The sequence below is a fragment of the Orcinus orca genome, chromosome 11 (assembly GCF_937001465.1).
Source record: "Orcinus orca chromosome 11, mOrcOrc1.1, whole genome shotgun sequence".
NCBI lineage: Eukaryota > Metazoa > Chordata > Mammalia > Artiodactyla > Delphinidae > Orcinus > Orcinus orca.
In genome coordinates, this window is record NC_064569.1 from 78,698,261 (window position 1) to 78,711,757 (window position 13,497).

General features: G+C 39.6%; 1 protein-coding gene across 1 annotated transcript in view; it reads left to right on the top strand.

Annotated features, from left to right (window-relative positions):
- Positions 1-13,497, top strand: part of CFAP54 (cilia and flagella associated protein 54) — a 306,933-nt gene that overhangs the window by 207,743 nt on the left and 85,693 nt on the right. Inside the window, exons 52-56 of the mRNA XM_033427688.2 lie at positions 5,214-5,319; positions 7,663-7,810; positions 8,639-8,796; positions 8,968-9,147; positions 9,251-9,377. Of these exons, the coding sequence (XP_033283579.2) occupies positions 5,214-5,319; positions 7,663-7,810; positions 8,639-8,796; positions 8,968-9,147; positions 9,251-9,377 (719 nt within the window). The remainder of the gene's footprint in view (positions 1-5,213; positions 5,320-7,662; positions 7,811-8,638; positions 8,797-8,967; positions 9,148-9,250; positions 9,378-13,497) is intronic.

The window sequence follows — 13,497 nt, forward strand, 5'->3', positions numbered from 1 at the left end:
TTTTAAAAAGTATTTTTCTTTATTTGATGCGGGTGGGATACTGGAGAAATGAAAGGTCAAACATCTATTGAGGAATCCATACTTGTCTATATATTGTGTACTTTTATTTCAAGAACTGATTTAAAATTCCTAAAAGGATGCTATAATAAGTTATTATGCCATTTTACAGACTGAATTAAGTGAATTTCAGGGAGGTATGAAACTTGCCTAAGGCTATCCAGCTACCAAGCGGTAGAAGTGAGAATTAAATCCAGGTATACCTATAAAAAAAAAAAAAAAAAAAGAAGGCGAGGGCAGCACCAGGGTATGGGGTTGTTAGTTTTATAGGGGTGAGTAATTTCATACGCTGATGAGTGGGAGGAGTATTCCAGCTATTTTGGGGAAGGGGTGGGGATTTCTAGGAATTGAGCCACCGCCCACTTTTTGACCTTTATGGTCATCCTTGGAACTGTCGTGGCACCTGTGGGTGTGTCGCTTAGCTTGCTGATGTGTTACAATGAGTGTATACTGAGGCTCAAGGTCTAGTGGAAGTAGACTCGTCCGCCATCTTGGACCTATTTTGTTCTAATCAGTTTATGTTGTGTCCTCGGGCTATGTAATTCTTTTAAAGGTTGTGCCCTGCCCCCTTTCCTCCTGTTTCATATTGAATATATAATATTTACCAGAGTATGTTTTAATAATTAATACATGATATATTGTATAATTAATTTATATATCATATATATAATGATATCTATAGGTATTTGTTCTAATAAGTCATTAAAAATAAATGAATATTAAAAAAATAAAATAAAAAAAAATAAAATAAAAAAAAGAAAAAAAAAAAGAATACAATGGTAAAAAAAAAAGAATACAATGGTAGTTGATTGATGGTTAAAATAGGCTTAGTATAATAATACACTGTTTTCCCCACTGAAGTTTGAAGACAGAAGGAATTTTTACTATACTGTTTCCTATAGAAATAAATGATTTGAATATATAATATATAAATGTATATTTAGAAAATGTTTATATATCTAACTATATATACTATATATAATTATATGTATTGAATATATATGTGTGTGTGTGTGTGTGTGTATATATATATATATATATATATATATATATATATATATGACTGTATGGCTACATGATTTCCTATGGAGGCACATAGAACTCCTTTCTCCAAACTGTGTCCCAGAGAGCAGTAGCAGCCCTAGAAAATATTTCTTGTCACTTAGCTTCATTCTTTCCCTAGCTCTCTACGTGTCTTATACCCTTTTAGTGTGGAGGATATGAGTGATTTTTTTTTTTTAGGGAGAAAGAAGGAAATGAGAAACTACACATTACAAAATGGCGCAGAAAGGAGTGTTGTAATAGAACTTTAATTTGAAGACCAGATAGATGTATGCAAATAATGTGCAAGTATACCAGAATTGCCCCGATTTTAAATCCATGGGCTTGGCCCTTAGGAAAAAACCTGCAGAAACTTTGATGTTGCTGGCTTTTTGCAGCAGAGCTGTCACTTGGGGGAGCCTACTGTCAGGATGAATGAGTTTTAGTAGGTGAACTTTACCCTCTATGAGCTTCCGTCTGGGCGCTGCTGAGAGTGTTGGACAGTCCCTTTCCCAGATGCTGGTTAGCTTGACATTTCATGATACTTCTAATAAAATTATGTGTCAAGGAAATTGAAAGGCACATTCCCTAGGGTGACAGGTAGAGTAAGCCGCATAGATTTTATGAGAACAAACTGACCATTTTTGTCATGAATGTTAATAAGAAATAAATGGGATCAGAGTTATTCAAACTGTATTTCTGCTTCTTTCAGGGCTGCCTCTCTATTTCAGAATCCTGTCTTTTTTTTTTTTTTTGAAGTGTTCCTTCCAGTTCTCCTTTCTATTTAATTTATTGTCTAAATGGAATAACATTTGAGCCTTTTTATTTTGTGTAAGAGTGAAACATCCTCCTGCTGGGATTTTGACTGTTTGTAGTGGGTAATCCTCCTTACACTTCCTATCTTCCTAGTGCAGAGGAGGAAGTAGAAGTTTTCCATTGTGCAACTAAGCAGTACCAGCTGGATTAGGACATACAGTATGTTTATATTTTAGTCATTAAGTTTTGGGGTTAGCAAGATTCCAAACCTCATACCTCATTTCCCTTGAAATCAGAATTTGGGCTTCAGGTCAGAAGAGTGGGATGGGCATCATTTTCTCCTTTCAGGGCCCTCTAGTTTTCATCCTGTGCTAACCTCTGAAGCTACTCAGTAAACAAGGTGCGTTAGAAACATGTGTGTATCCTTCAGGGAGGAAAGGTGTGGGGGAAAAGAGATTCCGTACCTGGACACACACCCCATCAGCATTGTGTTTTTTGTTGCTGTTTTCTTGCTTCCTTGTTTAGTTTTATTTAAGAAAAAAAAAAAACTAGTAAGTTTAGATAATCACAAACCATACTTTAGAAAATATTCTACAAGTATCTAAACCATTTTAAGGACTCAGTAAAATCTTCGGAGATTGAAATTCAATAATGGCTGAAAGGTTTTGATGCTGGTTAACAACTTAGAAAAAAAATCAATTTAGTCCCTGCGTATTCCCTGTCCAACTTTATATACTAATAATGGTAACGGCTACGATGCATTGAGAGCCGTCTATTTGCCAAGCACTCCTCTTCATGAAGAATACCCTGCTCTCAATAGAATGTCAACTCAGTGAGGCCAGGGACTGTATCCATAGCCCCTAGATTTGTTCCTGGCCAATAGCAGGTGCTCAATACATATTTTTGAGCAAGTGAAAGACTAAATACCTTATTTAATATCCTCATAATAATCCCGTTTCATGAAGTCTGCTAAGTAGAATGCAAGGCAAAAGGCATTAAACTGGACAAAGAACGCCTTTTATATTGTAAAAGGTGCAGCCGACAGTGACCATATGGTAATACAAATGTGGCAACGAGTAACACTGTGCCAGTATAAACAAAGCCAAAGCTTGTTAGAACTGGGAAAAGAAAGAGGCCACATTGTAGCTTAATGATTAAGGGTGCTGCAGGCTCAGGGGCCAGTGGCCTGGGCTCTGATCCTACCTCCTCTTGCTAGCTGAGTCACCTTAGGCAAGTCACATAACATTTGTGGGCCTCAGTTAACTTAACTATAAAATAGGGATGATAATAGTACATACCTTGTAGGTTTGTGGTACGGATTAAGTGAATTAATTCACAATAAGCATTTAACACAGCACCTGAGAGGTGGTGAGTACAGTAAATACCAGTTATCATTTTTTTTTAAAAAGTTGAGGGGAAAAAAGAGAGAGAAAATATCTTTCAATACAATGTGTAGATACATATAAAAAAGGCTTTAAAAATGTAATTAAGAGTTGAGCATATGTACATACTCTAGGAGCCTACACACAGAGACTAACTACCTTCTTGCAAGCATCCCTGGACCTAGATGAGGCTGGTCATCTTCTTGGCTAGAAACCTCACTAACTGACCCAAAGGAGGTGGTGTATTGACCATAATCCAGGGATGCAGGAGGCTTCTGGAACAGTACAGCGGAAGTGTCGTGATCTGATTCACATCCTGAAGAGAGATCACTGTGGTCTCTTCATAGAGACCAGGACTCCAGGGGCTGGCCAGCAAGCTCCCATGGGTGTCTGGAGATGTTGGTGGCTTGGATGGAGGCGCTAGCAGTGGATGAGGTGCGGATGTGACGAGCTGCTGGCTAGTATCCAGATCTTGAAGTTGAAGCTGACAGAACTTGTTGATGGGTTGAACACAGAGTGTGAGGCAAAGAGGAGGCGGTGATGATACTGGGCCCTCTATCTGGGATAGAGAACAGGGGAGAGGAGTAGGTTTGGTGGAGGAGGGGGAAGCAAGAGGCTCTGCTTTTAACCTATCCTAGTTTCCTGCCACAACATAGTACCCAAGACTGGGTGGCTTAAAACGACAGAATGTTATCGTCTCACGGTTCTGGAGGCTGAAAGTCCAAAATCAAGGTGTCGGCAGGACCCTGCTCTTTTTGACAGCTCTGGGGGCGCCCTTCCTTGCCTCTTGTAGCTCCTGATGTTTGCCAGCCATCTTTGATGGTCCTCGGCATGTGGATGCATCACTCCAGTCACAGGCTGTCTGCTCCCTGCGTGTCTTCACATCATGTTCCCTCTGTGCATGTCTGTCTCTCTGTCCAAATTTCCCCCTTTTATAGGGACACCAGTTATATTGGATTATGGTCCACCCTAAATGACCTTATTTTAGCTTGTTTACCTCTGTAAAGACTCTATTTCCAAATCAGGATGCATGATGAGCACTGAGGGTTAGGACCTCAACACAGTTTAACCCGTAACACCTCTTAAATGTGATTGTTATTCACTATTCAAGTGGAGATATCTAGTGGGGCATTAGATAAATGGATACATTGCCCGTTTGGCTTTCACTCAGTCTTTCTGTGTTATGAAGTAGCACTGCAATAAGCATCGTCAGGTACACAGATTATTCTGTATTTTGAATTTTGTTTTGGAATAGATTTTCAAATGAAGGAGCCTGTTAACATATATTATTAAAATATTTTGAAAAAGTGTGACATCAATTATACATTTATCATTCTACAGGGAAGGAGGATGTGATGGTTTAAAGTGAAGAAAAATTTACATACTGAACAACAGGAAGTGAGGAGAATTACTATCTCCTGGCTTCTATTTTCTGCATTAAGTACCTTTCCCTCCTGGCACTGCTAGATACTGATTGAGCAGTAATTTTTCTTAAGAGTTTCCAAGTGCACAGCATTAAGCAGAACAGTTTTATAATGTCAGAAAACTGGAGAACCACATCCTGATGTATGTAAAATACATGTGTGCTCATTTTATTAATGAGATTGTCAGTAAATTTTGTTTTAGATCTTGGAAACATTCATTCATTCATTTATTCTTTCATTCACTCATTTTCATTTAAAAATATTTTTTAGCTCCTATTATGTCCAAGCTACTAGATGCTGGGTGTCAGCAGGGGATAAGATAAATTAGCTGAGACAAACACAGAGCAGTTTTACAGGCAATTAAATAATGCTGTAAGTATCACCTTATGGTAAAGGCCAGGGTGCTATTAGAGCACGTAGAAGGGGCACCTAACAGTTTTGGGGATGGGTGGGAGTATGGGGAGGTTTTTTTTGGAGGAAGAGACTTAGGAAATAACATACAAATGCCACGAGTGTCATACTAATAACATTTAAAACATATTCTCTATTTTAGTGCTGCGATAGTATTTTCCACACTTAAACTTCTCCAGGATTCAAAACTTTTTAAAAAGAAGGTAGTAGAAGATGACACAGAGAATTCCATCTCTCCAGGAGATTATGTATGTATGAATTTAATGTTTATCCTGATAACACTTTTTACGGAATAATTATTGGCATGCTAGGAAATTGTATAGCTATTTGAATGAAACAAAGGGGTAAAGAAGAAAAAAACATTGAATTTAGAGTAAAAAGATCTGTTTAAGCCCCGTTGATGCTATTTATTAGCTGGTATACCTTGGGCAAATTCCTTAAAATTTTTTTAAATTATGTAATCTCATTTGGGAATTGATGGGACTGGATTTAATAGTGACTGAAGTCCCACCAGATGTATCATTCTTGTATTCTAGATCTGATGTCACTAGTAAATAAAGTTGTTTCGCATGACTTGCTCTTCATTTCACTTTTGATTTTATTTCTTCTTTAGCATTACCAGTGTGACACCTACGCTATTTCCTACCTTGTGCTATTTCCCACCTGTGCTATTTCCTACCTTGTGCTAATAGTACCTTGTGCTATTTCCTTCTCATAGTTAAATTCTTCTGCGTTTAAGCCCTCAAGTCTATTTGACAACTGGTGTCACATGTTCTTTGAAATTTCACTGGATTTTGATTAGACCAAGTAATTTAATAACAACAGGGTTGTTTAGGATTAAAATATAAAGATTCAGCACATAGAATCCTTGCTCATTTTAAAATAAATAAAATAAAGCTTAAGCTTTACTAATAAAATTGCTACTATCTAATGTCACTACAAAAAAGCAAAGCTGGGGCTTCCCTGGTGGCGCAGTGGTTGAGGGTCTGCCTGCCAATGCAGGGGACGCGGGTTTGTGCCCTGGTCCGGGAGGATCCCACATGCCACGGAGCGGTTGGGCCCGTGAGCCATGGCCCCTGAACTTGCGCGTCCGGAGCCTGTGCTCTGCGGCAGGAGAGGCCACAGCAGTGAGAGGCCCGCGTACCGCAGGAAAAAAAAAAAAAAGCAAAACTAATTGACTCATTTCTTACCACAGTAAAAGCAGTATAAAGGCTAAAAAGGATTCTGATTCTGAAAATTTACTTAGAGCAATGCTTGTTACTTGGGGGGGGGTATTTTGCTTCCCAGGGGACATTTGCAGTGCCTGGAGACATTTTGGTTGTTATAACTAGAGGAGTGCTAGTGGCATCTACTGAGTAGAGGCCAGGGATGTTGCTAAACATCCTATAACACACAGGACATTTCCCTCACAACAATAATCTGGCCCAGAATGTCAGTCATGCTGAGGTCGAGAAACCCTGATTTAGATTAAGCATGACTTGGCTTTTCAATAATAAAAGCAATGTAGGCAGAGATTAAGGTATGTTGATGTGTATTTCTTCTGTATTTCTAATCTAAACACTAGACTCCTCGAGTACGTGGTGTACCCATTCTAATCACCAGCCTGTCTTGGGGTCTCTGTTCACTTCTTACTCTGGTTCAGAAACAGCTCCCCCTCCCCCTCTGCTCCTCACCTGTCTGTCACGTTCCAGCCCCTGTCAAGTCCAGGTTACAGCTCCTTGATAGCAGGTATTGCTGACTGGTTAGAGATGATGAGCTGTCAGAGATGTGTAGCAGGAAATTCCTAGAACAAATGGGCGTTGTTCTAGATGAAGTGTCTAAGATTGATTGCTCCCTGGAAAAGTTCCTTTGTCACCTCCCTCCCAGTAGCTCTGAACATTGGCCACTCCCTTTATAAAGTGTAATAATGAGGGTAGTAAATCATAAAATAATATATGTTTGGGATGTGAGCAGCACATAGCAGTGTAATGTAGTAGATTAAGACTGTGGGCTCTAAATTCAGAAAGATGCAAGCTTGAATCCCAGCTTCCGCCAAAATATGATGACATTTAAGCAAATAGTTAGCCTTCCTAGGCTTCGCTTCTCTCATCTGAAAAATAGAGATAATAATAGCCCCTCTTGGGCTTGTCAGGAGGATTAAGTGAACTAATGTGTATAAAGCATGTATCACAGTGCCTGGCCCGTAATAAGCACTCAGTAAACATTAGCCAGTATTACTGATTATTTTTCAGCCTTTAAAATGATGGTCACAAAATTTTTGAAGGTATGGAAACTGCTGATAATAATACAATTTGCAATGAAAAATTCAGACTGCAAAGCTAGTTTTCAACAGTGAGTATACAGAGAGAAAGAAACGCTGCAAAGCACTTATATGAGGATCAGTGTTAATAGAGGAGCATGGGATTATGGGTGATTTTTGTTTCTTGTGTATTTTTTATGTTTTATAGAATGTTCAAGAATAATTTCTAAAATTAAAATTTAATACTGTTAAATGATATCGATGCTTCCCTTAACTTATGTTACATTTAGCATTAGGCTAGAACTTGGACATTTTAAAATGGAAAGATAACCATCATTTTAATATTGTTTAGGCCACTGAAAGTACAGATGATAATGAGTTTTTAGATCCCATTTCCCTAAATTCTCGAGAATATTTCAACATTCATCTGTGGTTGAGGTGCCGCTTAGCATTGGTGACTGCGTTTGTTGCCCAGATTCGTGGCATTGGAATCGTGAAAGGTACAAATATCCTATTTCCATCTCCTTAATCAAAGTTTTCATAAAATTTAATTTTATTTAGGTAACAGAGGTTTTCTTGGGATGTATTTTATTATACCATTAACATTTTATAACTTCTTAGCTTTATCTGTTTCCAGAATAAAAAATTCAAGTTATTAAATGAGAATAATCATTTTCAGCAGTCCCTTGTATCACTGCAAATGGCATATATATTACTGTATGCAAAGCAGGCAAGGAGATTTCAGAATGCTAATGCACACGCCTTCCTGTCGTCTAGGAAGGCAGCGTAGTTCAGGGGTCCAGAGTGCAGATTCTGGAGCCCCCCCCTCCTTGAGTTCAAATACTCTATCCACCACTTCCTTGCTGTGTAATCTTGGCCAAATCTCTTAACCCCCTAGGCCTTAGTTTCCTCCTCTGGAAGATGGAAATGTGGTACCTACTTCATAGGATTATTTCCAGAATTAAATGGGTTAAATTTCTAAAGTTCTTAGATTATAGCCTGGCACATAAATATGAGTTCTTGCAGTGATTAATAGTTATCTATATGTAAACCTATCTGTTCACCCATCTCTACCCATCTCCCAAATTAAATTATTTCATGGAATATCATTATTACTTTTGCAGCGTTTGAATACCCTAAAGTACTTCTCGTAAATTACAGCACATTTTATTTTCAATGTTTCGTGCAGTCTTATTTGTTTTCCGTCTCTACATCTTCCTCTTCTTCTGTATTATACAATATTCCTGTGATAAACACCGAGAATATCCTGCACATATAATTTCTTACTTTCTCAGTGCATTTTAAGTACCTGCATTTGTTTATTTTAGAAAACGATATAACAGATTGTGTGAGCCTCATCAATGAAGTGTGTGTGGAAGCAAAAAGTGCAGGCGACAGGGAGCTACAGGCTGAATTCTTGATGCAAGCTGTAATCATTGGCCTACAAGAAAAGCACTTAAAAGCAGACATCATAAAAAACCTTCAGGTAGGAAGGAAGCCTAATTCACATTGATATTTACCAGAGGATTCCGGTTAGAATAAAAGGAGAGAATTTAAATTTCCATTAGGTACTGAATGCGTAACAGTCAATACATCTGGCCCCTGTTTCAGTGAATCGTGAATGGTACTATCAAACGGAATAATTTTATTTTAATAGGATGTAATACAGTTGCTTGAAGGACGTGAGTTTATTTCTCCTCGATCTCATTTAACACTGGTGAGAAGCATGCTTTTACTGGCTGACTTAACAAAAGCCGAGAAATTCGAGGAAACTCCCTCTTCGAAAACAGAAAAATTATATTTGTTGACTCAGTCTCACAACATTCTTATTGAACAGGTGAGAGTGCTTTTGTGTCCACAAGACTTAGAAACTTACTTTTCTGTCTTTTCTTACAGCATACCACATTAGCTAATTACTCATTACAGTGCTTCTTTTACAGATGCGAACTTTTGGAGAAACAATTGAATTTCCTACATCAAACACTGACTATGCAAGTCCATTACTGCCTTTGAAAAATATCTATCTTCCTCATGTCATGTTATTGGCCAAAACAAAAATGAGAATTGGTAAGAACACTTAAACATATATTACATTCAAGTCACTGATGAAAAAGTTTAAGTCATTTTCAGCGAGGCTATCATGTGAGTGCTTTTATCTGGGGCAGTATTTATGAATAGCCAGGTTCCATTTATTTAACAAATAGCTTTTGATCACTTACCATGTGCCAGCCTCCCTGTGAGGTCCTGGGAAGCTATTGGAGATTAAAACAGATGTGGTGGGCGTCCCTGGTGGCGCAGTGGTTGAGAGTCCGCCTGCCGATGCAGGGGGCACGGGTTCGTGCCCTGATCCGGGAAGATCCCACATGCCGCGGAGCGGCTGGGACCGTGAGCCATGGCCACTGAGCCTGCGCGTCTGGAGCCTGTGCTCCGCAACAGGAGGGGCCGCAACAGTGAGAGGCCCGCGTACCGCAAAAAAAAAAAAAAAAAAAAAAAAGAACAGCAAAGGGAGAGATGCCTGTTTAAGTAGAATAATTGGGGAAGGCCTCTCTGGGGAAGTAGTATTTAACCCTGGACTGTATATATGAAGCATATGCTTAGTGAAGTCATGCACAGTAGAGGCAGAGAGAGCAGTGAGTTGTAGGCTCTGAGGTCAGGACAAGCTTGACATGTTCCAGAACTGCCAGGAGACCAGTATAGACAGAGTGGGCTAGGGACAGCCTAATGGGAGAGGGTGAGCAGGGGACAGTTTATGTTTCCAAAGATTACCCTGGCTGCTGGCTGAAGAACAGAGTGGAGGATAGACGGGAGCCAGCCAAGAGGGGATCTGATTGGAGCAGGTAGACCAGTAAGCCAGAGGCTTACAGCTCCTTGGAAACCAAGGAGGAGGAGCCAGCCAGTGTTGCTGCCCTTCTCAGGAGCTCACAGACATTGCTTCAAGCTCTCTCTAGGACACTGTCTCTCATCTTTGACCCAAAGCTGCCTACCTCTAGCTCCAAGACTCTTGTCTATCACAGAGGACAGAAAATCTTGTAACAGCTCTCTCTCTGTTCTAACCTATATTCATCATGCCTTTTTAGAAAAAATGTATTTCTGATGCTTTGACATCAGGAGTCTTGCTGACCAGGGAGGGACTTCCCCTCCCAGAGTTAGCCAATTCCTAGAGGTTAGCAAACCACACTCCTGTGAGGATGTCTTTCATATGCAAACTCGCCATTCCAGAGCTTACACCCTGAGCTTTTATTGAGCTCTTTTATTGTTCTTTGCTGGGCTCTTACCCTCAGGGCCACTATTTTTCTGCCCCAGTCACCCCAGGGACAGGTATAGACTACTAGCAGAGCCCACTGAAATTATACAAACTAGCCAATCCTAAACCTTAGTCTGCTTACCCTACCCACCCACTCCTTCCCACAAAAAACACAGTAAAGGCTCATGCCCACGTTTTCTCCATTCTCCTTCTACCTCCTGACTGACCCTGGTGCTTCCCTGTGTGGCCCTGTGTGGCATGGTGTGCCCTCCCTCCTCTTCAGAACTGTGAGCAAAAATACTACCTTTTCGATGACGGTCATCTCCTGACCTGTTGACCTTGTCATACTTGAATAATAACAAAACCCACATTTTGAAACATTACCCCTCACCTCCTGGGACCCATTTGCCTCCTGTACCAGCAGCTGCTCAGCTCAGGAGAGGCAGGTGTTTGGACTAGAGTGGGGAAGGGAGGGCAACAGAAGTGTGCTCAAACCATCACCTGCCCACAATTTTTTCCCTTGTTCCCCTTCTGCTCCTCCCCCTCATGACTAGTATTGATCATTATTATGATATGATTTTCATCATCATCATCATCACCATCATCAGATACGAACTTTATTACTATAGGTAAAGCAGTTCACCCCTATATTGTTGAGTTTCCTCATTATGAAATTAGGCTGGCATAGCTGACCTCTGGAATTCCTTCCAGCTCGCTGATCCCATGAGAGCTATTTTTCAGTATCTTTGGTCCACAATTTGTTATATTACCAGTATATTTGATTTCTACAAGAACTTAAAGTACAGATTGTGTTAACTTGTACAGATTGTGTTAAACGTATCCTCTGCTTTCCTGCCTTACTAATCTTGAAGATGTGTCACCACTCAGTGGCAATACTGTTGCTGTGTTTTAGACTCACTTGAAGTAGAACAGCTTGCTTTCTGTTATATTATATTAAATACCAACTTAAAGAATAAAAACCGAAAGCAACTTTTCTGTCAAAACAACGTCAGTTTCACAACTTCTTTTTCACAGAGTTGATGTTTATTGCAAAAAGGAGAACTTCAATATTATGAAGCATAAAATCATCTGATTTGATGCTTTCTTGACAGTCTTCCTTTAGAGTGATAGTATAGATTTCATTGCAAGAATAGAGCCACTTAAAAAAATTCTTTTTCTTCGTGAAAGCCTCTTACAGAAAAAGACATTTCGAGATTATTTTTAAAAACCAAACAAAAAATAAGCATCATGGTTATTTAAGATTATTTTTTCCATTAATGACTGAACATAGAGCTTCCTTATTAGCTGAAAAAGTAGATTACTGATTGTATAATAGGAGTGAAGAAAGGTTCAAGAATAGTGCTGGGGAGTGGGAATATAACAGGGAGTCATCATCTTTGCCTTCGAAGAGCCTATTATCTAGTTAGGAGAGAGAGAAAAGTCAATAATTTCTGTAACAATTTTTTTTCTAATTTTAACAAAAATCTAGAAGATCATTCAAGTACTATTATTATACATTAGTACTATATTATATAGCACTGTCTTGCATGTAGTCCATATATAGTACATATTGTACATGTATATAAGTGCCTCAATGACATGAAAAGACTTGATATTTTTGTCTTGTATTAATAAACAGCTGTAGTATAATTTGAAACAGTAAGCAAGACATATAAGAATGGGAGATGGGCTTCCCTGGTGGCGCAGTGGTTAAGAATCCGCCTGCCAATGCAGGGGACACGGGTTCGAGCCCTGGTCTAGGAAGTTCCCACATGCCACGGAACAACTAAGCTGGTGTGCCACAACTACTGAGCCTGCGCTCTAGAGCCCGCGAGCCACAAGTACTGAGGCCTGAATGTCTAGAGCCCGTGCTCCGCAACAAGAGAAGCCACCGTGATGAGAAGCCCGTACACCACAACGAAGGGTAGCCCCTGCTCGCCGCAACTAGAGAAAGCCGGCGCACATCAACGAAAACCCAACACAGCCAAAAATAAATAAATTAATTAAATTAATTAATTTAAAAAATGAAACATGACCCCAGAAAAGAGAATTTAAAAAAAAAAAAAGAATGGGAGATGTATTGAGATGTGAGACTGTATGGGACAAATGGTATTAGCATATCCTTCTGGGCTAAGATCTAATTGCAGTTGGTAATTGTTGGGGTTTAAGAGCATGGACTCTGGAGAAAGAATTCTGGTCCAGTTCCCTTGAGGAAATCATTTAACTTCTCTGCCTGTCAGTTTCCTTTCTAGTAAAATGTAAATAAGAAAGGTACCAGTCTCCCTGGGGTGAATTGAGTGGAATATGTAACATGTTTAGAAGGTCAGCTAGTTTGTTCTAAGAGCTTTGTAGGTGTCAGCTATTCTCACTGTTCCATGCCTGGCCTCCTTACTCTCCTAGGAAGCCCGGGGAAGCAAGGCTTCGATTTCGTCATCTCCATTTTCTCAGTAAAGTGCTACCATCCTGCCTTGTCCAGAGGAAGGTCTCTGTAACTTCTCCCTGGATAAAGGGCCGGGGATGGGGGAGAGAAAGATACTTTTTCTACTGTCTTCCCACTCATATAGCACATTCCTGAACTAAATATTTACAAAACATCCTAGGTTTCCTGAAAACTTGTTATAGGGCATGGCATCTTGGATTTAAAATTTTCAGGACTTGAAGGGACCTCAGATATTTTCTAGTTCTGCTGCCTCAAGGCTCAGAGGCATGTGGGTACTTGTTCAAAGCCTCAGATGACACGGTAGCACGAATGACTGGCTTGTACCCAGCATTTCAGCTACAACTCAGCAGCTGTATCCTTCTGCAATCCTACACTGCCTTTCTGTTCATACTGCTCTACTGTGTCTGTTAAACTATTCTATTAATGCAGTTTCCCCCCAGTTGCCTTTTACTCTTTATCTCAACGTTTTTCTTCTTTATTAAACTTACCGAAAGATAAAGTGA